The sequence below is a fragment of the Drosophila miranda genome, chromosome XL (genome assembly GCF_003369915.1).
Source record: "Drosophila miranda strain MSH22 chromosome XL, D.miranda_PacBio2.1, whole genome shotgun sequence".
In the NCBI taxonomy this organism is placed as follows: domain Eukaryota; kingdom Metazoa; phylum Arthropoda; class Insecta; order Diptera; family Drosophilidae; genus Drosophila; species Drosophila miranda.
The window spans coordinates 13,465,081-13,491,259 of record NC_046673.1 but is presented as its reverse complement, the minus strand read 5'-3'; the positions used below and the strand labels follow the sequence as shown (position 1 = coordinate 13,491,259).

General features: G+C 36.1%; 1 protein-coding gene across 38 annotated transcripts in view; it reads left to right on the top strand.

Moving 5' to 3' along the window:
- LOC108156392 (voltage-dependent calcium channel type A subunit alpha-1) overlaps positions 1 to 26,179 on the top strand; it is a 57,628-nt gene that overhangs the window by 6,920 nt on the left and 24,529 nt on the right. For 17 of the 38 annotated variants that reach the window (XR_004473662.1, XM_033395386.1, XM_033395419.1 and 14 more), the window contains 20 exons: positions 101 to 419; positions 499 to 638; positions 2,724 to 2,824; positions 3,173 to 3,328; positions 3,431 to 3,651; positions 3,719 to 3,822; positions 5,901 to 6,016; positions 6,936 to 6,995; positions 7,063 to 7,167; positions 9,074 to 9,271; positions 9,341 to 9,854; positions 10,684 to 11,019; positions 12,231 to 12,794; positions 16,530 to 16,673; positions 16,920 to 17,121; positions 18,854 to 19,018; positions 19,401 to 19,511; positions 19,660 to 19,743; positions 22,075 to 22,080; positions 25,713 to 25,715. Coding sequence is in view for 37 of the 38 variants with exons in the window: in XM_033395386.1 (XP_033251277.1) it covers positions 101 to 419; positions 499 to 638; positions 2,724 to 2,824; positions 3,173 to 3,328; positions 3,431 to 3,651; positions 3,719 to 3,822; positions 5,901 to 6,016; positions 6,936 to 6,995; positions 7,063 to 7,167; positions 9,074 to 9,271; positions 9,341 to 9,854; positions 10,684 to 11,019; positions 12,231 to 12,794; positions 16,530 to 16,673; positions 16,920 to 17,121; positions 18,854 to 19,018; positions 19,401 to 19,511; positions 19,660 to 19,743; positions 22,075 to 22,080; positions 25,713 to 25,715 (3,649 nt within the window). In the remaining variant the exon portion in view is untranslated. Of the gene's footprint in view, positions 1 to 100; positions 420 to 498; positions 639 to 1,043; positions 1,145 to 2,723; positions 2,825 to 3,172; positions 3,329 to 3,430; positions 3,652 to 3,718; positions 3,823 to 4,333; positions 4,450 to 5,900; positions 6,017 to 6,935; positions 6,996 to 7,062; positions 7,168 to 9,073; positions 9,272 to 9,340; positions 9,855 to 10,683; positions 11,020 to 12,230; positions 12,795 to 16,529; positions 16,674 to 16,919; positions 17,122 to 18,853; positions 19,019 to 19,400; positions 19,512 to 19,659; positions 20,640 to 22,074; positions 22,081 to 25,712; positions 25,716 to 26,179 lie in introns of those variants that run through there. The other 21 variants (XM_033395426.1, XM_033395450.1, XM_033395493.1 and 18 more) reach the window with 15 other exon arrangements.

Here is a 26,179-nt window from a genome sequence, read left to right as displayed (position 1 = left end):
TATATGTTACTTTAACATCTAATGGTATAATTTCTTGGCATCTTTTATCTCTATTTTTGTATTCCATATATCTATATGTATATTGCTCCATGTTATTCAGGTTGGAAGCGGCTCAGGAAGCAGTGCTAGCAGGGCATCAACAGGACTCCTTAGGCGGGGGGCACTTGGGTCGAAAGGGAGCCCATCGCTTAGCTGATAGAATGGGTGGCCCGAAAAAAGAGGAAAACCCACCAGGTGGTGGTCCGACGTCATTGTTTATCCTAACCGAGGATAACCCAATTAGAAAGTACACACGATTCATCATTGAATGGCCGCCCTTTGAATACGCTGTGTTATTGACAATCATAGCCAACTGTGTTGTGTTGGCGCTAGAGGAGCACTTGCCGGGTGGTGACAAGACAGTATTGGCTCAAAAATTGGTAAGACTAAAGCCTTTTCTCCATTCCCCCCCATCATCTATTATTCAGAAATAAATGTCTCTATTTCTCTTGTGAATAGGAAAAAACGGAGGCCTATTTTTTATGCATTTTCTGTGTAGAAGCATCGCTCAAGATCCTCGCCTTAGGGCTTGTTCTGCATAAACACTCCTATCTCAGGAATATTTGGAACATCATGGATTTTTTCGTTGTAGTGACGGGGTAAATAATTAACCGAAGAGGATCGCCCTTTTCAAAATGCACACCACACTTTATTTTTAATGGAAAATAAGTATCTTTACACACGCAATGCAAGCTTTTCTTTTCTTTTTTTTTTATTGTATCCTTTAGTTTTTAAGCAAATTTTTGCTTTAAATTGGAGAAAAAAATGCATGGCCATAATGATGAAAAAATATACCATTTCTTGAGGAATTATTATGACCATGAAATATACACATGTGTGTTTGTTATTGCTAAGAATAATTTGTTTTTAATAGTTTTAAGAAAAGAAACCAAATGTTAATTTTAATGAGGGAAAATCTCTGCATAAGTTAACAATTAATAAGCAAAACAGATATATTAATAATAACTTCCCGTCCGATGCGATCGTAAACCGTTCGTGAACAGAGCCATGACGATATTTGCTGAGGCCAATATAGATGTTGACCTGCGTATGTTGAGGTCTTTTCGTGTCTTACGACCGCTGAAGCTCGTATCCCGAATTCCAAGTAAGACTTCGAGCCAACAAAACAACATTAGTTATAGTACCATTTGAAAAAGGACCTTAGGCCAGACTAAAATAACACATTTATATATCCTACTATATATAGTAGATCTTGGCTAGCAAGCCACACATCAAAAATTATAATTGAACATTCAAATTGCATTATAGAACGAGCTATAGCTACGATGTGTGTCGTCTTAGTGAGTGTTCAAGTAGAAAGTATAATGGATCTCCAATTCTAAACGCTATAAGAAAGGAAATGGATATATACTGCATCGATAGGATGCCTCCCATATCTCGGATTGGAACTAGATCGGATATATGTAGTTATTTTCATTTCATATGTATGTACACATCGGCCCCTTTCTGCTATGTCAATCGAATGGATAATGTGTAACAGATCTTTAAACAATATTGCATCGAAAAAGGGGTCGGATATGTACTTAAGATAAAACTGTGATTAGATATCTATGAAAATTGAGCATTATGTACTTTATTCCGGCTATACAATATCGTAACATTAATATTAACTTTTATTTGATAATCAATTATTAATTAGTTTAGAAATGAATAATCATAAAGTCAACGTGGGATTTAGATGCCGAGCCATGGATCAGTGTAATAGCCATAGAAATCACATACTGTAGAGGTTTTGCTTCTCTTACACACCGATGCAGTGGCGACTTTAGATCGTTCCTGCATCGTTCCGAGCCCAAAGGGGCATATATTATAGATATATTTTAGATTTAAGATTATATTTGTCCCATAGAATACACATTTTATAGCTATGCCATGGAACAATTAACAACTGTAGAAGATAATCAACACTATGCACTGACGACAATAGATCGCTCCTGCATAGTGAATATAAATCCATCCCAAACTTGCAAATATTATATACACATATATCTGAGATTTAAGATTATATTTGGGTCATAGCATATACATTTTATAGCTTAACTCTTTAAATACTTACTTGTAAATGCTATACCTAACTAAAAGACAGTTGAAAAGAATAGAATTTGTAGAATTTCCTATTCATAAAGTGATTTTTTATAAGATATATATTAAACAATATTAAAACGTAATTGATTTTATTTTGCCTTTTCCCGCTAATGAAATCTTTATTCTTTTATGTATGCTAGATATTTTCTTAATAGAACATTTTGATACTGTATACATAAAGTAGCTTGGATTTGCTCTCCAGATGATTGAATGTGGCTCAGCCCAGAGGGCAGAGCGCAGGGTAGAGCAGATACAAACTATTGAAAGTTTTCGCTTGGGTCTCCCATTGTGTGTGCGAAATATATGAACTAGCCGCCGCGCGTTAAGTTAAACGTAAATGTATCGTTTAATGTATGTATCTTTTTTGATTCGACATTATTATAAACGTTTAGTTGCTATTCGCTTTGTTTCGATTTAAGGTTCGATTTAAGATGCACCCTTTATGGAATCATTTTCTTTATACATACATATATTGTATTTGATTTTATTCATATTTGAATTGTTTTTGGATATTCATTGAGTATCGCTAATCAACTAATTTCAACTACTCGTTTCGATCGCTTAACGTCTGCAAACAGATTCATGACACAGTACCCACAAATAGGGCCCGAGGTAGACCTAAGAACACTTAGAGCCATTCGTGTGCTACGGCCCTTAAAATTAGTGTCTGGAATTCCTAGTGAGTAGTTCCTCGTGTTTCAATTTAATAATCTCTCTACTCTTTCTACTACTTTTTGTATTGTTTTTATTTTATGAGAGTATCTTTGGACGCTCTATTAAGATTGTAAATATAGTAACGTAACTACATATATGATGGTCACTCCATCGATTTGTTCTTTTGTATTCGTACTATACATAGACTGTGGTAGGGGCTCCTTCGAGCCCATGTAAATATTAATGTGTAACTAGCAAAAGCTGCATTGCGAATCTTTTCTAATCCAATCCATTCTTTCCAACTCTTCAATCGTCTCGCCGTGGAAAACGAAACTGAAACTGGATTGGATCTACATCTACATCGTCCACATAGGTTTACAAGTAGTTTTAAAATCTATAATCAAGGCGATGGCACCTTTACTGCAAATCGGTCTCTTGGTGTTGTTTGCAATCGTAATATTTGCAATCATTGGACTCGAGTTTTATTCGGGCGCACTGCATAAGACTTGTTATAGCTTAGAAGATCCAAGTAAACCAAAAACCCACAAACCATTGAACATATAGAGCTGATTAAAACCAATACTCTCTCCTCTCTTTCCTTACCTTTCCCTTTGCTCTGTGGCGTGCACAGATAAACTAGTGAAGGAGGGCGAATCAGAGACACCCTGCAACACGGACAACAGCACAGAGAAGGCAGGCGGCTCCTTCGTATGCAATAACACCACGAGCATGTGTCTGGAGAAATGGGATGGACCAAATTCAGGCATAACGAGTTTCGATAATATTGGATTCGCCATGTTGACCGTATTCCAATGTATCACAATGGAGGGCTGGACGTCAATACTATATTGGGTACTCTATATAACACACTTAGACATTAAGTAAACCCTCTAATACTTTTCTTTTTTACGATCCATAGACCAACGACGCATTAGGTTCAACATTTAATTGGATATATTTCGTGCCTCTTATAGTTATAGGCTCATTTTTTATGCTCAACTTAGTTCTTGGTGTCTTGAGTGGGTAAGTTGGTCCTTTCTTACTCTCGCTGATCTGATCGTGTGCTCTAACAATCTATCCGATCTTATACACCGTAACAAAATTTACTATTTCAACTACTCTTACTATTACTATTACTATTACTATTACTATATATGATTATTATTTTTGAATTGAAGTTAATTCTGTTTTTTGGGTGGGAGAGTTTGAATATACCGCACAGATATTTGGGGGTGGGGTTCCCCCCACCATTCCATTCAAAATTCAATCCTACCAGATTATACATATGTTTGTGTGTATATATAGTTGCTCCCAAACCAGACACCTATTCGATGTAAGGTATTGCAAAAATTTGACAGCTGATTCGATCTGTTTTTTGTAAGTTGGGTTTTGTGATGTTCAGACTGCTCCTGTTTATACATATGTACATATGTATGTATTGTATTTATGATTTTTTGTTCTAATTTATATTTTTGTTTGGGACTTTCTGTTAAATGTATGCATTAAATGATCCTCGTATTCCTCGAATATTCAGAGAGTTTTCGAACGAACGTAACCGCGTCGAGCGTCGCATGGAGTTTCAGAAATGCCGTTTTCGGGCCATGTTTCAGACAGCAATGGTCTCGTACCTTGATTGGATCACACAAGCAGGTTTATACAAATAGTTCTAAACCTACCACCCCCCCAGTTCCAGTCCCTGTACCTCACCCTCGAATGCAACCAACAGTAAAAACAGCCATTGAACATTTAGAGAAACCAAGCAAATCGAAACAGAGCTATACTATATAGTATATATATAATATAATACCCAATATTCGATAAACCCAGGAAATCCCTTTAGTACTATGAATTTCTCTCAGACAACAACAACAAAAATAGCAGACATCCATTTAAAACAAACTCAATTAAAAAACGAACCAAAGTACTTCCAAACAACATACCATATTCGTTATAAGGAAATTGTTTGAATTTTACTGCTAGTTATGTACGTACTACTACTACTATTCCCAATATAATACTTTATAGAACGCAAGAAAATCCAATAATTATCCATAATAATCCACGGCCACAAAGAGTTGCTAAATAATATATATTACTACTACTACTACTACTACTCCAAAATGAATTGATTATGCGAAAAATGCTGTTCGTTCACCCCCAAAAAGCCAAACCAATCTACTATGTACACCCACCAACCCATATACTTTCTTAATCGTTCCCCCCGAACAGTACGTATTCTATGCATTTTGCTATACACCTAACTTTAGTTGAATTTAAACTAACATAGAGACAACGTTTAACATACCTATATTGCCCCAAAAACTAAACTTAATAGCTAGCCATACTACATACATACAATATATAGTAATTCTATTACTTCCGAAAATAAAAGAGATTCCTCAACCCCTCAATCCGATCCCCGCCTCAGCGGAGTGTCGAGAAATATTAAGATATAATGTTACTATATACTTTATACTATATACACCACTGACATGACATACACAAGTGCACCCAAATAAAAATGCATCAAAACCCACATCCAGAGCCACTTCCGATGATGCCATCACATCGCCCAATGGGATGGGTACGAGTGTACTCCTCGCTGGCTTGCCCTATAAATCATCCTGCATACTGCATACACACTCGTATATGTGTATACTCCGTATATAATACCCATTGAAAATTGTTCCCTTGACTTCTGACCTGATTCCAAGGGTCTCTGTCCCGTCCTGTCCTGTCCCGCTGGGGAGCCATCATTCGAGAACCGACCGACAACCGAGCCAACAAATATATCAAAATGTTTTATTATCGTTTTAGTTGCCACTAAATAATTTCCACTATCTCTGTCCCTATTTTTGATTTGATTTTATTTGGATTTCCATTTGGAATGAGTTATGATTTAAATTCTTCTTTAATTTAATCTATGGAATTCTCTATACTATTCTCGTACAAAGATGTGAAGATTGTTGCTGTTGTAATGCTAATGCTGCATACTACTCGTACTGATCAATTCTTACATCTGATCAATCAAATCGAAATCGAAAACGAAATCAAATCCTGTTTTTCGGTTTATCACATTCTATTTTGATTATTTTTTGTAGTGAATTCGCAAAAGAACGAGAAAAAGTAGAAAATAGACAAGAGTTTCTTAAACTTAGAAGGCAGCAGCAACTAGAAAGAGAGTTAAACGGCTATGTTGAATGGATTTGTAAAGCTGGTATAGTATTTAACCCCTATTTCTTGTTTGTAAAATCTATCTTATATATGTACACTCCTATAATACACTCACACCTCTCATACCACTATACATCAAAACAATAAGAATACTCGAAGAAACACTAACAAAAAATGGAACACTTTACAGACCAGACCAACGAAATGCATAAAATACTTGCCCGAAAACATGGAAAGCTTGGAAATGTTTTATAACTCTGAAACCCACAACTTGAACATTTCAACAAGAATCTTCTATAAACTACTCATGCAGAACTCATGCACAATTCTCATTTGTCAAGATCTTTCTCAAAGAACAAAGAATATACGAGACGCCATGGTTCTTTATCATCCCAACGAATCCATATAGTATACTCTTAAAGATGTTTGTGCATGTCTTAAAAGGTCTTATGCAATGTCAATGAGGATTTTATTCCCTAAAAATCGAACAGAGTTGTGTTATTATTCAATTTGAGATCATCTCTCACTCCAGTTTGAGGTACATTCATCTTAATCATCTCGTTTGGAAATGTCCAACCATATTATATACATCTAAATATATATAGGTATATATACCAGTTGTACTCAGATAATTTATATATATATATAGCCAGCACCTGTGGCACATTCTTAGCGTACCTTTGTCCTTATACAATAGAACCAAAAACTGATAAAAGCTCCTGTGCATTGCCAAGTGTAAAGTAATATCCCACACAAAGATGAAAATATCGTATAAATATATATAGACCGATCATGCTCCCCACTATACAAAAGACATACCCCACATATACCTACTATATATCGTACTATTTGTAAAAGTATATACCACATATATACTCCTTGCTGCTAATTTTGTTAATCAAAACGAAACGCCTTGCTGTGATCGAAATACCAATTGATGCATTTCAATGATATTATTTCAGAGGAGGTGATACTAGCCGAAGAGCGGACAACAGAGGAGGAGAAAATGCACATAATGGAGGGTGATTGTCATACTCTTATTCAATATTAACGATGTCTCAATATTAATGATAATTTGTTGATTTTTAGCACGAAGACGAAATGCAGCCAAGCGGAAAAAGCTGAAAAGTTTGGGAAAATCGAAATCAACAGACACTGAAGAGGAGGAGGCCGAGGAGGACTATGGCGATGATGGTAAGAAAGATATTTAAAAAATTAATTTAAGAAACAAAATTTTCGATGTAAGGTTCTGAGGAAACAAGGTTCTCAAGTGTCGGCTATCAAAAATATCAAAGATAGGGCATAACTATATTACGATGAGAACGTGGGCAAGAGGGCCAAGCATGGACCTTTGTACTATATCCGTATTGAAATTTGTACACCAAAAACACACACGAAATGCTACAATTTTTGAATTGCGTTGAGTTGGATTTTAATTATCTAGTTTTCTTGTTCAACGAATGTCTTTACAAATACAAACAAAAAATACTTATTAATAATACAAGTTTTGTCTTTGCTTAAAATCCGAGAGCCGAAATGCAATTAATTTTGATATTTCGTTTCTTCATTTGAACCATACAATATTCTCAAACAACAAAACGAATTTGTAAATCTCTTACATTGAATATCGTTTCGAAATGTGTAAGTAAATTATAATTTATTTATTCACTGCACACACCGACACACACACACACACACACACACACTCAGAACACACGAATAGGCGAAGCAGTTATCCAAAATTAATGCTCCTCACAACAAAACCTATATACATAAATCATAATCATTGTTGTACTACCACTCGTATGTAAAGTTCACACAAATGTGTTTTTGTATAAAGAAAAAAGTAGACCATACAATTAGACCATTGTACTGCCTGCAAACATTCTTTCGGGTTAGATTTAGATTGCATCATAAATAGGTCTTTGATATAGTGCACCAATTGTTACAGAAATCGTCTAAATAAAGTATGATCCTGATTTATCCAGATTTATGATCCAGACGGATAATGGCCAATTATAAGGCGCGAGCAAAGCACTTTACCCATTAGAAATGTTGTATATGTATAACTAGACTTAAAAAGAAAGGGAAATTATTTTGTATTGGTTATTCTGGTGTACAATGAAAATTCATACCATTTCCAACAAGAGTTCCCAACAAAATGCTCAAGTTGGACTCTGAACATATATCTGACAAGATGATCTAATTGAATGCTAACCAGAACAAAAATAAAATCATGTAGGACAAGAGTGAAAATTCAATTCAATAATAAACAAAGCCAATGGAATTTCCAATTAGACACAAATTACTTTCAGAGGTACAGCTTTGACATGGGAGAATAAAAAAAGATAAATGATATTTCCCATAAGAATACATTTCTACTCGTGGATAGCGTTCTACTCAAGCGTATATATAGCAATTTATACAATTCTTTATCTGCTCTTTGCCGATCAATTTAATGATATTATTCCTATGATTTATGACATGATAAGGGATAACTTTAAACTCAACAATAATAATAGCAAAAGAAAGTACAAAAATCTATTAAATATACTAAAAAAACCTAGGCTGAGAAGAAGAACATTTAAATTTTAAGTAGAAAATAATATTTATACTGAGATTTGAAGAGCATGAATACATATCATATGTATGTATGTACATCCGCGGCACAAAAAAGTCATCTCTGTCTAGTGCTAGTCATATGGGTGCATCACACCTGTGTAACGTAACATCGTACTCATATCGATTAGATCTGTCTGTATTACGTATGTACTCTTACAACATATGTATATTGTACATATGTATATGTATGCTAAGTGCCAATAATTATAGAGTAACCAAGGCAACAACCACTGTGTCTACATACAATATATCTCCATCACATTGTATTTGAGTAAAATTAATATAAGATAACAGTGGGTTTTAGAGCTATAAGAGATGAAAGATTGATCAACTTTTAGTTCTGAAACGCACTGTAGTATCTGGTTGTGCGCCATAGGTGGAGATTATATTCATATATGTTCCCACACAACGTTATCTATTGAATCTTGCTAACAATGTGTGTTCGTTTGGTCTTTTGTGTGTGTCTTCCATCCCGCAGGTTATCTGAAAACTCGCTCTAAACCTCAAGGCAGTTGTACGGGATTCTGGCGAGCGGAGAAGAGATTTCGCTTCTGGATCCGGCACACGGTGAAGACGCAGTGGTTCTACTGGTTCGTGATCGTACTCGTCTTTCTGAACACAGTTTGTGTGGCCGTCGAGCACTATGGCCAGCCGTCGTTCCTTACAGAATTTCTGTGTAAGTAGATAAGTAGATCAGAGAGATCATCGGTCGATTAATTGTTTCGTTTCGTGTTTGATATTTCAGATTATGCGGAATTCATATTCCTCGGTCTCTTCATGTCGGAGATGTTCATCAAGATGTACGCTTTGGGGCCCCGCATCTACTTTGAGTCGTCGTTCAACCGTTTTGATTGTGTTGTCATTAGTGGTTCGATATTCGAGGTGATCTGGTCCGAGGTCAAGGGAGGCTCGTTCGGTCTGTCCGTGCTACGTGCACTGCGACTACTGCGCATCTTCAAAGTAACCAAATACTGGTCATCGCTGCGCAATCTAGTCATCTCACTGCTGAACTCAATGAGATCGATTATCTCGCTGCTGTTCCTGCTCTTCTTGTTCATACTGATATTCGCACTGCTTGGCATGCAGCTATTTGGCGGCCAGTTCAATCTGCCCGGAGGCACGCCCGAGACCAATTTTAATACATTCCCGATAGCCCTGTTGACCGTATTCCAAATTCTCACTGGCGAGGATTGGAACGAAGTCATGTACCAGGGCATCATATCGCAAGGTGGTGCACAGAAAGGAATGATTTACTCTATGTAAGTTTTTTCGGCTTAATCTTGTACACTCTCTCACTGTCTCTCTCTCTCTCTGTCTTGATCATATGCATTGTACGCTATTTGCATTCAATTTTTGGAATTCAATATTTACCGAGCTAACTAATATCAGATAACCCCTCACTCCCATATCTCCTCTGGGACCCTAGCTAATTCTAGAACTTACTCCCTGACTCATTTAAATGTATATCGGTCGTACTTGTACGTTAGCTTAGTATTCCGTATTCGTATTCGTATTTTGTATTTCGTATTTGTGTGTCCTTTAACTCCCTAAAATCTAAGAGGAGTCCTAGTCATTGAACGTCGAACCATTAATCTGTGCAATCGAGCACGAAAAAAAAACCAGAGAGACTTTGGAGCTTGAAGAATTTTATTGAAATTATTGAAATTCTGCAAGCCCAAGTCCCAAAAGTTACACGTTCCACGTCCATCAGCAAGAGTCAACCTGCGCCACCCCATATCAACGGTCACCAAATCCGTAAGTGTAGAAATAATGCTAATTGAAACTTTACACGAAAGCTAATGCCTTACGTTTCCATTACCATATCTATCTTTGCAGCTTTTCCACGACTTGTTGGCCTTGGCTCTAAGACAGCTGTGTAGTAGTAACCGTAGTTCTCATAGTTCCTACCACTACCCCACTACCCACTCCAAGATCTTGTTCGGAATACTTGATTGATTGCCTGTTCATACATACATGCATACATACATACACCTCTCATGCATAGATCCTAGACTAAGAAACGCTATAATGTGAATCCATTCAATCACTTAATTTCTATTGTGTTCTTGATGTTATCCCCCCAAACAGATACTTTATCGTTTTGGTACTCTTCGGTAATTACACGCTCTTAAATGTTTTCTTGGCTATCGCCGTTGATAATTTGGCGAATGCACAAGAGTTAACAGCAGCCGAAGAGGAACAAGTCGAAGAGGATAAAGAGAAACAACTGCAAGAACTTGAAAAGGAAATGGAGGCCCTCCAGGGCGATGGCGTACATGTGGAAAACGGCGATGGCACTGTGGCCGTAACGAAAGGAAAGAGCAAAAAGAAGGAGGAGGAGAAAAAGGAGGAGGAGGAAGTGACCGAGGGACCGAAGCCAATGTTGCCATACTCATCGATGTTTATACTCTCACCAACCAATCCGTAAATATTCTTCCATCCACTCAATCATGCTTCCAATCTATCACGTCATGAGGCTTTCCGTTGTTGTGAGGGCTACGTGCCGGGGGGTTTTTCTCATACTACTCGTAGATGTAAGATAATCCAGATCTCTTCCAGGAACTTCTCATATGTAACATATATGAATGCATCGTCCGGTCGATACAGAGTCGGCCAACCTAAAACTGGGGGAAAGACAGATGCCTAATTAAACGCGAATAATTTAAGAGTACCAACTCGTTTCGTAGATTCCATTTCCATTTAGTCCGTGGTGTCGATCTAAGGCTCCTTTTTGCAGGTATTCTCGGGCATTGCTTAGATATCGTTAATTGTTGCTCTATATATTATACATATATACATATATATATATATATTTAATCGTTACATCAAATAGCCCTATCAATGACATTACTCTAATCTATTTATGATAATCAACGAAATCAAACTGAGTATAACAAAATCACTAACTATTTTTAAAACTTTTTTTTTCTTTTTTACCTTTTACCTTTTTGGATTCGTTACAATTTTATGTTGCACACAACCAACAAAACAAAACAAATATTAATCAATCGATTGATTGTATGAATCGACATCTATTTGTAAATATATTCAACAACAATATCTGATTACTATCACCAATCACCATCAAAATAATCACCAAAACACCATTACAACAAACACCACCACGATAAACGGCAATCATCATCTATCTTCTCAACATCCATCTCAACAAAAACACCTTCAATAACAACAACAACAACAACAACAACATCTACAACAACTTCAACAACAACGACGAACGCATTTCCAAATTATAATGAACCACAAAACAAATATTCAAATTTTAAAATATCAATTGGAACGACTACAAAAATATGAAATCCATCAACCAAAAATATCAAAACTAATAAACGGGTGACGAAATAATACATCGCAATCGGAAAATGAAAATGACAAAAAAAAAACACTTAAAAAATACAAAACAAATTATATATAAAAACAAAAACGAAACTGCAAACCGAATTTGATGCCATCCCGAATGAAAAAAAAAATGATCATGCGCCTAATTTTATGACGATACCATATCAACCAAAACTAAATCTAATTATGATTACCGATACCACCCACAAACAAAAAACCCACATTCGATGTTCGATATATATTCGATAAACGATAAACGAACGACTCTTATACAGCATACGACGCGGCGCCCATTGGGTTGTTAATTTGCCATATTTTGATTTCTTCATTATGGTCGTCATCTCAATGTCATCAATAGCATTAGCAGCCGAAGATCCCGTTCGTGAGAACTCGAGGCGAAACAAGATATTGAATTACTTTGATTATGCATTTACCGGCGTATTCACGATAGAAATGTTGCTGAAAATTGTAGACTTGGGTGTGATACTGCACCCTGGCAGCTATTTAAGAGAATTCTGGAATATTATGGATGCTGTGGTCGTTATATGCGCTGCTGTTAGTTTCGGTTTCGATATGAGCGGTAGCAGCGCTGGACAAAATTTATCGACTATTAAATCGCTACGTGTATTGCGTGTACTCCGGCCATTGAAGACCATTAAGCGTGTACCAAAATTGAAAGCCGTCTTCGATTGCGTCGTGAACTCATTGAAAAATGTTGTTAACATTCTAATCGTGTACATATTGTTTCAATTTATATTTTCTGTTATTGGAGTACAATTGTTCAATGGAAAATTTTTTTATTGTACGGACGAAAGTAAACATACTTCCGCAGAGTGCCAGTAAGTAAAATTTATACTCAACTTTCAAAATTTTCCGTTTGTTCGTTCGCTCTCTATTGTTTGGTTTTCTGTTTTTCTTTCCGTTTGGTTTTCTTATTGTATTATCGTTATTATGAACTTTTCTTTTATTATATTATTATATTTACAAATATCTTACTTAGACTCCATCATTTGATTCTTCGTTGTATATGTGTGTCGTATCGTTTTTGGGATCATTTGTTTGCCATAGGACTCTCGACCATAATGTCATATAAGTTTTTCGATCCTTCTGTAGTAGTTATCTCTATGTTTTAGGTTTGATCAATTTATATCCTCTATATAGTGGCTAGCTCTCCCACTCTCTCACACACAAACACACACGATCTCTACGACTGTAACTCTCTCTCTCGCTATCTATCTGTCTGTTACTCTGTTGCTAACTTTGTCTCTCTGTTGTATGTTTCTCTGTCGAAGATCCAAGTATCCAGAACTCAGTATCCATCAAAAATAGAACTTTAAATACTTAGATACATACAATAACTCGTACGTACATTGCGTAGCTTCTAGAGCTAGAAAGAACAACAAAATCATTTCACCCACTCGTACGGAGAGGTCTACTATTAGGGGACAACTTACATTGTACATTCATACATATCTAAAAAAAACAATATACAGTAGAAATCATTAGGGGTTATCCACCTGGACATGCCTCCGCCATCTAATAATCCTCTCTCCCCACACATTGATGTCTAGCTGTATGGTTTTGTTGTTTAGCTATATATCTCAATATATGTATATCCGAGACCTAAATATATGTCTGTACATATATATATATATATATATAAAAAGTACATGCCTATGTCTGTTCTGTGTTCCTATCTACTCGTACATACATACATACATATACATATATGTTTTGTAAGTTAAGAGCATCCAGAGAGAGTATAGTCTGTGGATCCGTAACCCTTGATCCGATGATGGGGTTTCGTATACTGGCATCAGTAATACCGCAAAAAGTGAATAGAGAAAGGGAGCCGATCCTTGTAAATAAATCTAAATGGGGAGCATTTAAGACATTAGTTCTCCCCGTTCCCGTCCACGCCCTCGCCCGACCCTGTTTCGTATGTGTGTTGAATGATCGTTTTCGTTAACCTTTTTACATGTCTCTTAAGATATTGTGTTTCTTCTGTTCGTTACGTTTATCATCTTTCGTTATCGAGTAAACAAAAAAGGTGCACTGATTCAACAGAATGTAAGAGTAGCATTTTAAAGTTTCTTGCCCAGTTTTTCTGGCCTGACTTGTCTAACCAACAGTCATGCTCGCAAACGGGCCAAAAACCAAAAAAAAAAAAACAAAAAAAACAAAAAAAAAATAAGAAAAAATAATAAAGAAAAAATGGAAAGGAAAAATAAGGAAAGAGAAGAATTCCAGACATAAACCGGACATACAAAAAAATGGCAAAAAGAAAAATTTATACGAAAATGCGCCCGAATCAACATACAGAAACGTAGACCTGTGAAATGCGAAACTACAGATACCAGTTACCACCTGAAAAATACCTTTTACAGTTACGCTTAATTTCTCTATGTTTGTGTTATATATCTATATAGGTAATAATCCGTTGAGCCGTATATCAATATATCTATCTGTTGTATCTGTTGCCATCACCAATCAAATCTCGGGAAAGACCAATATCAAATTATCCTATTGCGAGTATAATTCAAATGCAAGAGCAAGAAAAGAAGAAGAACCACCGCGCATAGCCTGTGTATATATAAATCATCAAGATACTACTACTACTATGTTTCATTTATTTGCAAATTGGGTATTCTCCAAATACCAAAGAGTCCATATTACTACCAGAAGATTTCTTAATAAGCACGCGCATAGCAAAAACACGGGCCGTGTTAGGAATAGGTATAGGTATAGGTAGGTATAGTTATAGGTATACTGTATCCATTCAACAATAACTCAGAGAAGAGAGAAAAGCCAACGGCCCGGTTACAGAATAGTTTTTCTCCAGTTTCCAGTCAGTTCTCAACCTTTAGAAGCGTCCCCACCGTCCAAAGCATTTTCTCATCCCAAAATAGCATTTGTACATATCGAGATCGAAATATGTATGAGTTTCTGTATAGAAAGAGGCGATACCGTGTTGATTTTTGATTGCCAAAAACATTGTGTAAAGACTAGTGTATGAATAGATCTGATCTGCTATAATTGTAGGAATCGTAAACACCATCTCGTAGACTCCATAGACACTAAACCAATTAGATGACGAGCTCTTTCCCCATATTTATGTGTGTGCATTAGAGTTTCATTATGTATTATGTATTTTTACCACCAAAAATTACCACAAATTGAATTGAAACTGTCGTCACTCCGCCAAACGACTACTCGCACAACGTGCACTCGCGAGACATGGGTCGGTCGAGTGTAAAGACCTTACACTCGCCGCCACGTCGCAGTTGAGAAGTGAAAAACAAAAGCAGATACTTACGCCTCTGAAAGAATGAGAGTATCGGTTTGTTTTAACTGTTTGGCTTCGTATGCAATAACTGGGAGCCCCAGCCAATCCATCCAATTGATCAATCAAATCAAATCACAATCAAATTTAATTAAAAAGAAAAATAAGAAACAAAAAGAATACCAAATCAAGTTACATATGTACACGTACATACTCGTACCAGCATACATGCATTGAAAAACATTCACGCCCAAAATAACAAAAACAACAACAGCTGAGAGGACAACACTCGCCACTCGCCACTCGCTACTCGCTACACGCTATTCGGTAGAGTAGAGTAGAGTGTAAATACTCGCTTGAGCGCGCTGCTTTGTTACACATCACCGAACGAACAACGGGCCGAACCACGCTCGAAGCCAATGACGATACGACAACGATAAAACAACGAGAGTAAAGGACTCGCCCGCTCGCTCATTCGCTCGTTTCTTGGGGGGTTTGAGGGATAAAGTATACATATTTCGTTGATTTTCGAACATTTCTTTATTTGTACGCCTTTTTCTTCAGACTGTAACGAGTGTTGATTTGACTAGAGTTAGATTCGAATTCAAATTTCATACTCGTACAATGTCAATGTGCATTAGGACAACCAGCAGCGAACCGCTTGATGCATAACTCTCTCTCTCTCTCTCGCTCGCTCGCTCATACTCCTCTCATTAACAACAACAGCAACAACAACACCGCTCGACACACACTCAAACAGACATCATGCAGAACTTGCAATAAAAATTGTGCTTTGGTCGAATCTACATCGAGTCTCTATAGATTGTATCTGTAAACTGTAAATTCTATACATTAGATTTCGATTTCTGCATTTATTTCATACTCTTCCACCATCGTCGAAAAAAGCTAAAAATCTAAAAGAAAAACCAAAACAAAAAAAAAGAAAGAAATTTTGAATACTTATAAAATGAAGTCATTACGATTCGAATTGTTTAACCCTTTAGTTGTAGGATATGCTTTGCCATACTTTAGTTTTCGATCTGTTGCGTTTTTCTGTTCACCCCGTAGTGTGTTCTGTTGTGCCTAAACTTTTGTATCATTTCTGTACGTTCTCTCTACTGAGTCTCAAATGAAATTACTAATTAAAACCACAACCAATAATTGCCATTGCCAATGACTTAAATCACGACCAAAACAACAACAACAACAACACCATCAATTAAATACATGAAAACCCTAAACGAAAACGAAAACGCAAAACCCAAATACCATGTACAAACGCAATCTGAAGGGGCTCGTACTTCAAGTACGAGGAGGATGAACTGCTGCCCAGACAGGAGCTGAGGGTCTGGAAGCCAAGGGCCTTCCACTACGACAACGTTGCGGCCGCGATGCTGACACTGTTCGCTGTCCAGACCGGCGAGGGATGGCCACAGTAAGCCCCCCACCCCCACTTCCTATTGTTGTTGTAAACCTGCTATCACTCTATATGCTTTATATATGTATCTATACAGATATATGTATATCTATCTCTTGATCTGTCTTTATCACAACCTATCTATCAATTGAACATTTGTCTAACGAATATTGAATATAACTAAATGATATTTTTTATCGTTTTTCTTCATACATCCATATACAATTTATCCATCCGATCCATCGAATTCAACTGCGACTATAGGGTCTTGCAACACTCAATGGCTGCCACTTATGAAGATAGGGGTCCAATCCAAAATTTCCGGATCGAAATGTCCATATTTTATATTGTCTATTTTATTGTATTTCCATTCTTCTTCGTCAACATATTCGTGGCCTTGATTATTATCACATTTCAAGAGCAAGGCGAAGCTGAGTTACAAGATGGTGAAATTGACAAGAACCAGGTGAGCCAGACCCATCCTATCCATGCAACCATGCGAGCCCCCACCGCCCACCCCCTCAAACGCTCTATCTGTCTATCTGTCTCTCTCTCTCTCTATCTCTCTGTCAATCTGCTTATATATGTGTTTCGTGTAATGTACCGCTAGTTGTAACCATACAAAATAAAAAAAAAAACAAATCAAAAAGAAAACAAATCAAAAAAAACAAAATAGTACAACAAATTAATACATTAACTAAATTGATTAATATGCACGTACATGTCACTAACTCGTAAATACTTGCTACCCAAAAAAAAAAATAAATAAAAAAAAAACATTCCCATATACACATTGAGCTCTGCTCTGGGGCTCACTTAACATGTACACACTGTACCGTACCAGACACACACAGATACCAGATACCAGATACCCGATGCTCGTGCATTGCAATGTATGTATAAATGTATACCCTAGAGATAGCTACAAAGAAATGTGTGTGCGAAAAGTGTTTTTGTGCCTTGCCTTGCCTTTCGCCTTTCGTTTTTTAGTGGGTGTCCACTGAGTGTGCGCCCTCCAACCAGCCATACCATCCACACAAAACCACACTCTTTATACTCTATAGAACGCTCCATCTATATATGTTTCTGTATAGTCGATGTGCCATCCATTCTAGAGTGAGCCTACTAGCCCTACTCCTGTGGGACGATTCCCCCACTCCCCCAACTACTTAGTTTAGTACTCACCAAAATAGAAAAAACTCAAGAACATGCCATAGAACATAGGATCCTGCAATTGTGCTACATCTAGCATTAGCATACTATATACCCTTATTGATATATAAATAGTGAACATTTACCGGAAAGTAGAGATATCTCATTGTACTCACGATGGTCATTAAATATTCAGAACTTTCGGGAATATTTAACGATCGATATCGTTCAGTAGTCGCCAGTCGAACGAGTTGCCAATCAAAAATACCACAACCCCAAACAACCAACCAACCAACCAACCCCCACGAAACAGGGACTGTATGATTGTAAGTATACTCCAAATGCTCCAAAGAAAATCTCTCCCCAAATAGAGAAATACTATTCTCTGTATCCATTGTAAGACCATATATGTATACATTAATCCTCTGTTTTAGATATGGGAAATGAAACGAAATGCCTGTTGCATTTCCGCATTTTGGGTGTAGGTTGGAAAAGAAAAAGTCTCCTGTTGTATGAGCAGTATATTTAGATCAGAGTATATCCAATCCCAAGTACCAGATTAAGACACATCCTATAGATCCTATAGAGAAGATATACGAAAATTTCATCCAATAAAATTGGGCATGTTTTGTATGAATGTATTTTGTGTTCTGATCAATGAGGTAGACAACCAACAAATTCCAATTTGCTTTTATTACCCTCTGTACACATTCCCCTTTTTGTGTTTGCTTCAACATAAATCAAAACATTGGGAGCAATCGACATAAAACTACTCCATATATAGGCAACAGTCCAAACAACATGTAGTTACATTTATATAGATAATTAGAAACCCAATTAGTGTTACAAAATTGTATTAAATATGTGAATGAAATGTTTGTATCGTAATTGTTGAAATGTTGAAAACACCTTTAGTTGTACTCGTACTTTGACAGAAATTGCATTGAGTTGTGAATGAAAGCTTCGCCCCCCTTCGAAATGCCACGAATGCTCGTCGCAAAGGGCATCAAAATATTGCTACATAATCGGTCTTCTCTTCACTCCAGAAATCCTGCATTGATTTCACAATCGGAGCCCGCCCACTCGAGCGTTATATGCCCAAAAACCGGAACACTTTCAAGTACAAAGTATGGCGCATTGTGGTTTCAACGCCATTTGAGTACTTTATAATGATGCTGATCGTGTTCAATACGCTCTTGCTGATGATGAAGGTAATTTAAAAGATTTTAATACATTTTTTGTTGCCTACAGCGGGGTCTCTACATCATCCGAAACGCTCCCAACGCTCTGCTCTGAATATCTATTTCCTTTATGTATTATTTTTGTATACGAAGGGATTTCAAGTCATCTTTAATACCATCTTCTTCTACTATATAATTTAATTTTCGAATGGAATAATACTCCCTCGTTTGCCTTTCATACAATAATATTTATGGAGTAAATTTGTGCTCTGCTCCCTCTTTGCGGGAAGGAGAATGCTTATCCAACTACTGAACGCAAGCTTTATTTACCCCCAAACGGATTGATATCTACGCTGAACTCTATTCATTTGATGAATACATAAACTAAATTGTAAATTGTAAATCTCAACAGTATCATAATCAGGGTGATATGTATGAAAAGTCACTCAAGTACATCAACATGGGATTCACAGGAATGTTTAGCGTTGAAACTGTGCTGAAGATCATTGGATTCGGTGTCAAGGTAAGTTTAAAATTGATTTAACATAATTTCAATATAGAATCTGTTCGGATCGATGCTGAAATTTGCAATGTAGGTGCCATACAACATTGCAAATTTTATTTATAGCCAAAAAATCGTCAATAACATTTTATTGTATCGCTTTTTATAGAACTTTTTCAAGGATCCGTGGAACATATTCGATCTGATTACCGTGCTGGGCAGCATCGTGGATGCATTGTGGATGGAATTTGGGGTAATTATCAGTTGCTTGCCACAAAAACCGACTCAGAGCATACATATTATTGTTGTGTTCGATTTCTGTAGGCCGTTTTATGCAAGACAAGAAAACAATGTAATTCATAACTGAATAACAAATGTATCTAGCTTCATTATTTTGCCAAGATACAAAACCACACACACACAGAACACACATCCACAGAACATCCACACAGAAATAAAACAAGAAAAAACCAAGAACACCAAGAACCAAGCAAATATCTTATAAGTATCTACTATATAACTATCCACACAACAGACCTGATGGCGTATCTCTCACGCCTCACATTTAAGTACAATATATACATGTACGTACATCTATCTTATCATGAATGCAATTTTTGTAGATGAGGATAAAGGTTTTTGTTGAAAATTAATGAAGAGATTTGCAAGGGATTTGTCCAGACTTAAAGTCCGAATATACATATACATATATGTTAAGTGATATGTATATGGGTTTTCAACGGGATTTCGTATAAACTAAAGAGTACTTGTTTATAAAAGAGATTGTTTTAATACTTAATATATATTGAATATCAATAAAACCCAGCTTTGGATAGTTCTTGTTTGGGTTAGGAAATATTATTGTTAATGGATAGTAAATAAAAGTAGGACTTTTTTCTTATGGGTGATAGTTACAGAAATGATAGGTACAGTGTTTCATAGATAAATCGAATGATGGTTTACACAGCGGATGTATGTATTATCTGTACATCGATAGCAGAGTGCAAGATTCAGGGTTTTTTCAGGGTATTGAGGATTTGGCACTTTTGCACAGATCGCAAATACAGCTACACCCGATATTTGAACATGTTTTTTTCTCATATTTTTTTTACATACATGACATACATATCTATATATATTTACCTTGATTTCCAATAGCATATATATATTTCTTATATACACACACATACAGAACAAACCAAGAAAAAAATTAAAATGCAAAAAATGAAACAAAGTCCCACGAAATACAGAAATTAATAATCATATTTCTTTTTTAATTTCCTTTTCCATATTTATTTGTGTACGAAAAAAAAATCAAAAAACCATAATGTGGTCTCAAAATCGGGATAACCCAATCCGAAATCAATTTAAAAAAAAAACAAAAAAAATATCGATGAATGCAAAAAAACAAAATATATATATAAAATACATAAAATATATAACAAACACTCACGCAATGATATATATATATATACCTACACGACATAAAACAACAACATCTACAATCAAAAACAATCCACGCACACATCTTAACAAATGTGAAATATATTATAATTATGTATACTACACATACATGCATATATCTATATATTCCGTTGTATATATATATATGTATGTATATATATGCAACGATATATCCTATATATATATATATATATATCCCAACAATTGGGCCCCGTAAAACGTCGATCGGAAATCGATGCCACAACACTCTCCAAAAATCAACTCTAACTCCAAACAATTACAACACAAACATGATACAACAATTCAACAACAACAAATACAATTACAATCTCAACAATGATACATATAAAATCTGTGCAATTATCGAATACCAATACCAAAAAAACACTCAAAAATGCAATGAATGTGCAATTAAACAACTCTTTCTATATATATGTATATGTCTCTTGCTCCACCACCGCCACTAAAAAACCACAACCACCACCACCTAAACCACAACTCCACAACCACTGCCACCGAATCACCAAAAACCACCACCACTTCCAACCACCAACAAATATTGTATCCAAAAACAATATATATATATATATATATATATATATATAAACCTCACTGAACCAATTGAAAAACCAAAAAATACTTATATTAAATCGAATTAACCAATCAATCAAACCAATCAACCAAAAACCAAAATCAAATCAATCCAAAACCGAAATCTCAATTCAAAAACAATAACCAACTAACCCACCAATCGAACAATCGATTTATCGATCAATTAATCAACCAATGAAAACGAATTCAAAAACGCAAAACATTCAATCAATCCTGTCATTCAACAATCGAACAACTAAATCCTATGCATGTGTATGTCCTGCAAACACACACATGCACACATGCATACGCATACGCATCCAAAAAAAAAAATCAAAAAATCAAAAACATATACGTACATACATGTATCTATCTTCGAACAAAAAAAAACCAACAAAATAAATCTTTTATGTACATGTATGTATATATATCTCCCCACCCACCGCTCCCCATCCCCCCAAATCAATCATCTCAACAACTATATACATCGACTTCTACTACATGTACAACAACCGACACAACCAAGCAGCACGATGTAAGTACGAAACACGATCTACACAGATTTTTGCATTTATCCAAAGAATTCCAATTCCAAACTTTTCGATGTGTACCAATTCAATGAAACCTTAGATTCCGCTTAAAACTTAAAGCTAATTAGCTTGCCTTCCACTAAATAAAGCTTATTAATTCCGAATCCTATTTCTATATCATTTAGTTTGATTTTCTTTACGAAAGATCGAAATATATCACATGATTAGTCATTTGTGTTCTCACATACATACTTATTATGTCTCTCTCTTAGTTGAACTCATTTTCCAATTTTTGATTTCGATTTCCATTTCCATATATCTATCATATATGTTTCGTATTCAGTATTCAGTATTCAGTTTTCTGTTGCATAGCACACAACATTGCGATTTGTAATTAATTACCACTGTGTCTCTATATCTCTCTCTCTCTCTATATATATATCTCTATATATCTATCTGTATCTGTGACTATCTCTCACCGCCTATATCTGTCTGTCTCTGTCTCTTGTATAAAGTTGCGTGCATATAAGCTTTTGTAGTCAAGAAATGTTAGAATGTACAGCGAAAGGGTGGCAATATAGTATATATCTTGATTATACATGCATATATAATGAAGAATCCACTATTCTTCCAATAAATAAAGTAGCATTCATTGTGATATCGGCTGTGCCACAGGATCCTCTGTGGTTCCTGTGTATACCGATCTTATAAACTCTCATCAAGTAATAAATAATCTTTTTGTGTCTGCAATCTTGTATCGAAGTGTGATATCAAGAAAGAAGATCAACAACTTTTCGTATCATAAATGAGTATAGTTTTTACTCCTAATCCCATTCGTTCTTTCCTATACTGATGACACGTTTCAAAACGTGCAGATTTTTCTTTGAGATCTAGAATCTCAATTTTCGAAGATGATCGATCCATGCATACGAAGGATGATCGATCCATCGGGGTCCTGCAACTGCTGTTCGAGTTAATTGTTTCTCTTGGTTTTACTTTGCGCATGGATTGCTTTGGTTTGATCGGTCTCGCAAATTTGACTGTTTGATGGAAACCACACAAACGCCACACACACTCCACTCGCCTCTCCCCTGACACCCTTTTTCCGAATCATCATCATTCACTGCGGTTGATATACAGAACAGACATTGGCATCCACCCGAGACACAGACACCCACCCTACTATACATATATATGTACATATGTATACGAGTACACCAATGAGCAAATATATATTCACGAAAGACAAAACCCCAAAAAATATCTGAATACTGTCACGTCACAATGTGTACACACACGAATAACTATGATCAATCGATAACGAGAAAGCAAGGTGAAAGCATCATTATCATCATTATCAAATCGAAATGAAACGAAACGAAACGAAACAGAACGAATCGAATTGTACATCGGATCAGAGGTATTCAAAGAGCTGCCCAAGAGCTGTCGAATGTCGAATGTAAGTAGTCCTTCCCGGCACACGATCTCTTGCGCCAGATCGAGGCCAACTGCCCAACGTCATCATGAAGTGAGAGGTACATACATAATCGCCGATCCAGACGATGGATGAAATTTCTATATAAAAATAACTCTAACGATATCTGTTGAGCTTTAAGCAAAGTATACAAAAAACTCTTCAAAAGCATGACTTCAATATTGTCTGGTCTTTCTTTCGAAAACCCCATCCCCCAAAAGAAAAAAAAACCCAAACCCATTCCGATCCGAACTCCCGCTACTTTTCTCTCTCTCTCTCTTTGGCTGGGTTGTCTCATGTTTTTTACAGTCTCTGCTGTAGTTCGATAGTTTCTCTCTATCCTAGGTCACTTGGATGACTTTTGAGCTTTGTTAACAACCACCACACCCTTCACCTAATCACCCCCCCTGCCCTGACACTCAGTTTTTGCGATGCTCACACCATCTTTCACTCCACTCCACTCCACCATTATAAGTAACCAACTAAGTAGTGTGCCCTGGCTAATGATCTGGGCTTGGATTGGCTTTCGTTTCTCAGCTACAGCTGCTGCATGCCACACACTCACCCACACATTGCCACACACAACCACACACACACAAAACACTCACAAATACTCACAAAAACTACATATGAATACACCACCTACATATGTACACTCACTTACATGCGAGTATGTGCGTTGAATGCACTTGGATATATATCATTTGATTCAGTTCAGTTCGGCTTTGTACACGCACAACACACTTACAAAATTTTTTGAAACGTTTTGTACTGAGAAAACTGTTTTTTGCTTGAGAACTTTCAAAGAGAAAAATGCTGCAAATGCCCTGCAATCTATATGTAACCAATCAATCCCCCCTCCCCTCCCAATACCATCAAAAGTATCAGTGGACCCAGCATCGATCCACAGATCCTCCCCGCAAGCTGGTTATCTCTTCCCCATTGGTGGTGTGTCGTATAGGTAAGACTCTCTCTCCCTAACACTCTCGAATCGGATCTGTTTTCGCGGTCAATATATTTCGTAATCGTTCCGGTAATCTTCGATCTTTACTTCGTCTTTCATTTCGTCAAACAATGCTTTATTATCAGAGTTATCTTTTGAGTTGACAAATTTTTGAGTTCTGTAAAAATACATTTCCCAATACTACTACTATATATATGTATAGTCCAACCCACGTACAACCTGCATAGTATTCAATAGCCAAGAGCCAAAAGTTGAACTACGCGAATATTTATAGAAACCAACAAAATAACCCGATTAGAACCTTTCTGTAAACACATCGAAGATCTCCTAAAAAGCCAAAGCCATTAGATACAATTACAGATACTAAAACAACAACAGCAACAACACTCGTTAACACACATCCACATAGTACACTACACATTCTTCAACAACATATAGAGAACCAACATGTAACTGAACAACTCTGCTTACTGATATTTGTGATCTTGATCTGCTACTATCTTTGTATACTACCCTTTGATAGAGCTACTGCAGTCGTGCAGTTGCAATTGCAATACTACTAATCTTCAACTCTACTTTACCTATTTCTATTTATTTTTTCTAAAACAAAATATCTCTCTTTCTCTGAATACGAAATAATACGAAACATATGAATAACCACAAAAAATCAACAACGATTTCGCCGCCCAACGAACTATCGAATTATCGTTTGACCAAAAACCGATACCGATACCGAAACCGACCTGTGATCGATCGTCCAAACATGCATCGTCTATACATGCAATATGATATGATATATGAAACTCTCAATCAATATATGAACAACTAAATAAAAAAAAAAAAAAAAAAAATACAATCATCAATCAAAATACATTTCATTATCTTGTAATTTGTGACGATTTTGAACTGAATCTGAATCTGAATATGAATCTGAATGCAACTGAATACCAAAAAACTGCTGAATGAAAAAAAAAAACACCAATCACTACTACCAACTACTACAACCACCAACAACAACTATAACTGAAAAAACATCAATTGAAAAACAATTGTGTGTGTCATCAATCAAATCCAATCAAATCAATGTCAACAATCAAAAACATTTATAAAAAAAAATATCAAAATGTGCACATTGATTTGTCTCAACACAAATCCACAAAAAAATTTCAAATTGAAAATGGTTTCTCACTATCCAACAGGATGTAAGTAAACAAATCTATCCTAACAAGTTTTCTACTTTCAAAAAACAACAACAACAACAAACAAACCACAACAACTACTACAGCCAACAACAACAAAAACTACAACCACCAACCACACACGCTACAAGCAAAACAACAACAACAACAAAACCAAACCAAATTTTTTGACTAATTAGCCTTTTTAGCTAAACGTTTTACTACTTACCATACATACCCAAGAACATCTTTTAAAATATCTCTCCTACTATATTCAATTCCGTATTCCGTATTCAGATCACATCGATTGATCTCGTTTTGTGTACGTACATCATCTGTAGATACAGTTTTTCTCCTTTGATATCTCGCTCGCTCTCGCTCTCGTTCTCTCTCTCGCTCGCCCCCCACTTTCTCTTGCGTACTTGCTGGTAGTTAGATCTCGTAGATCTGATTAGATCTGATCTGGGACTCTATACGATAACATCATG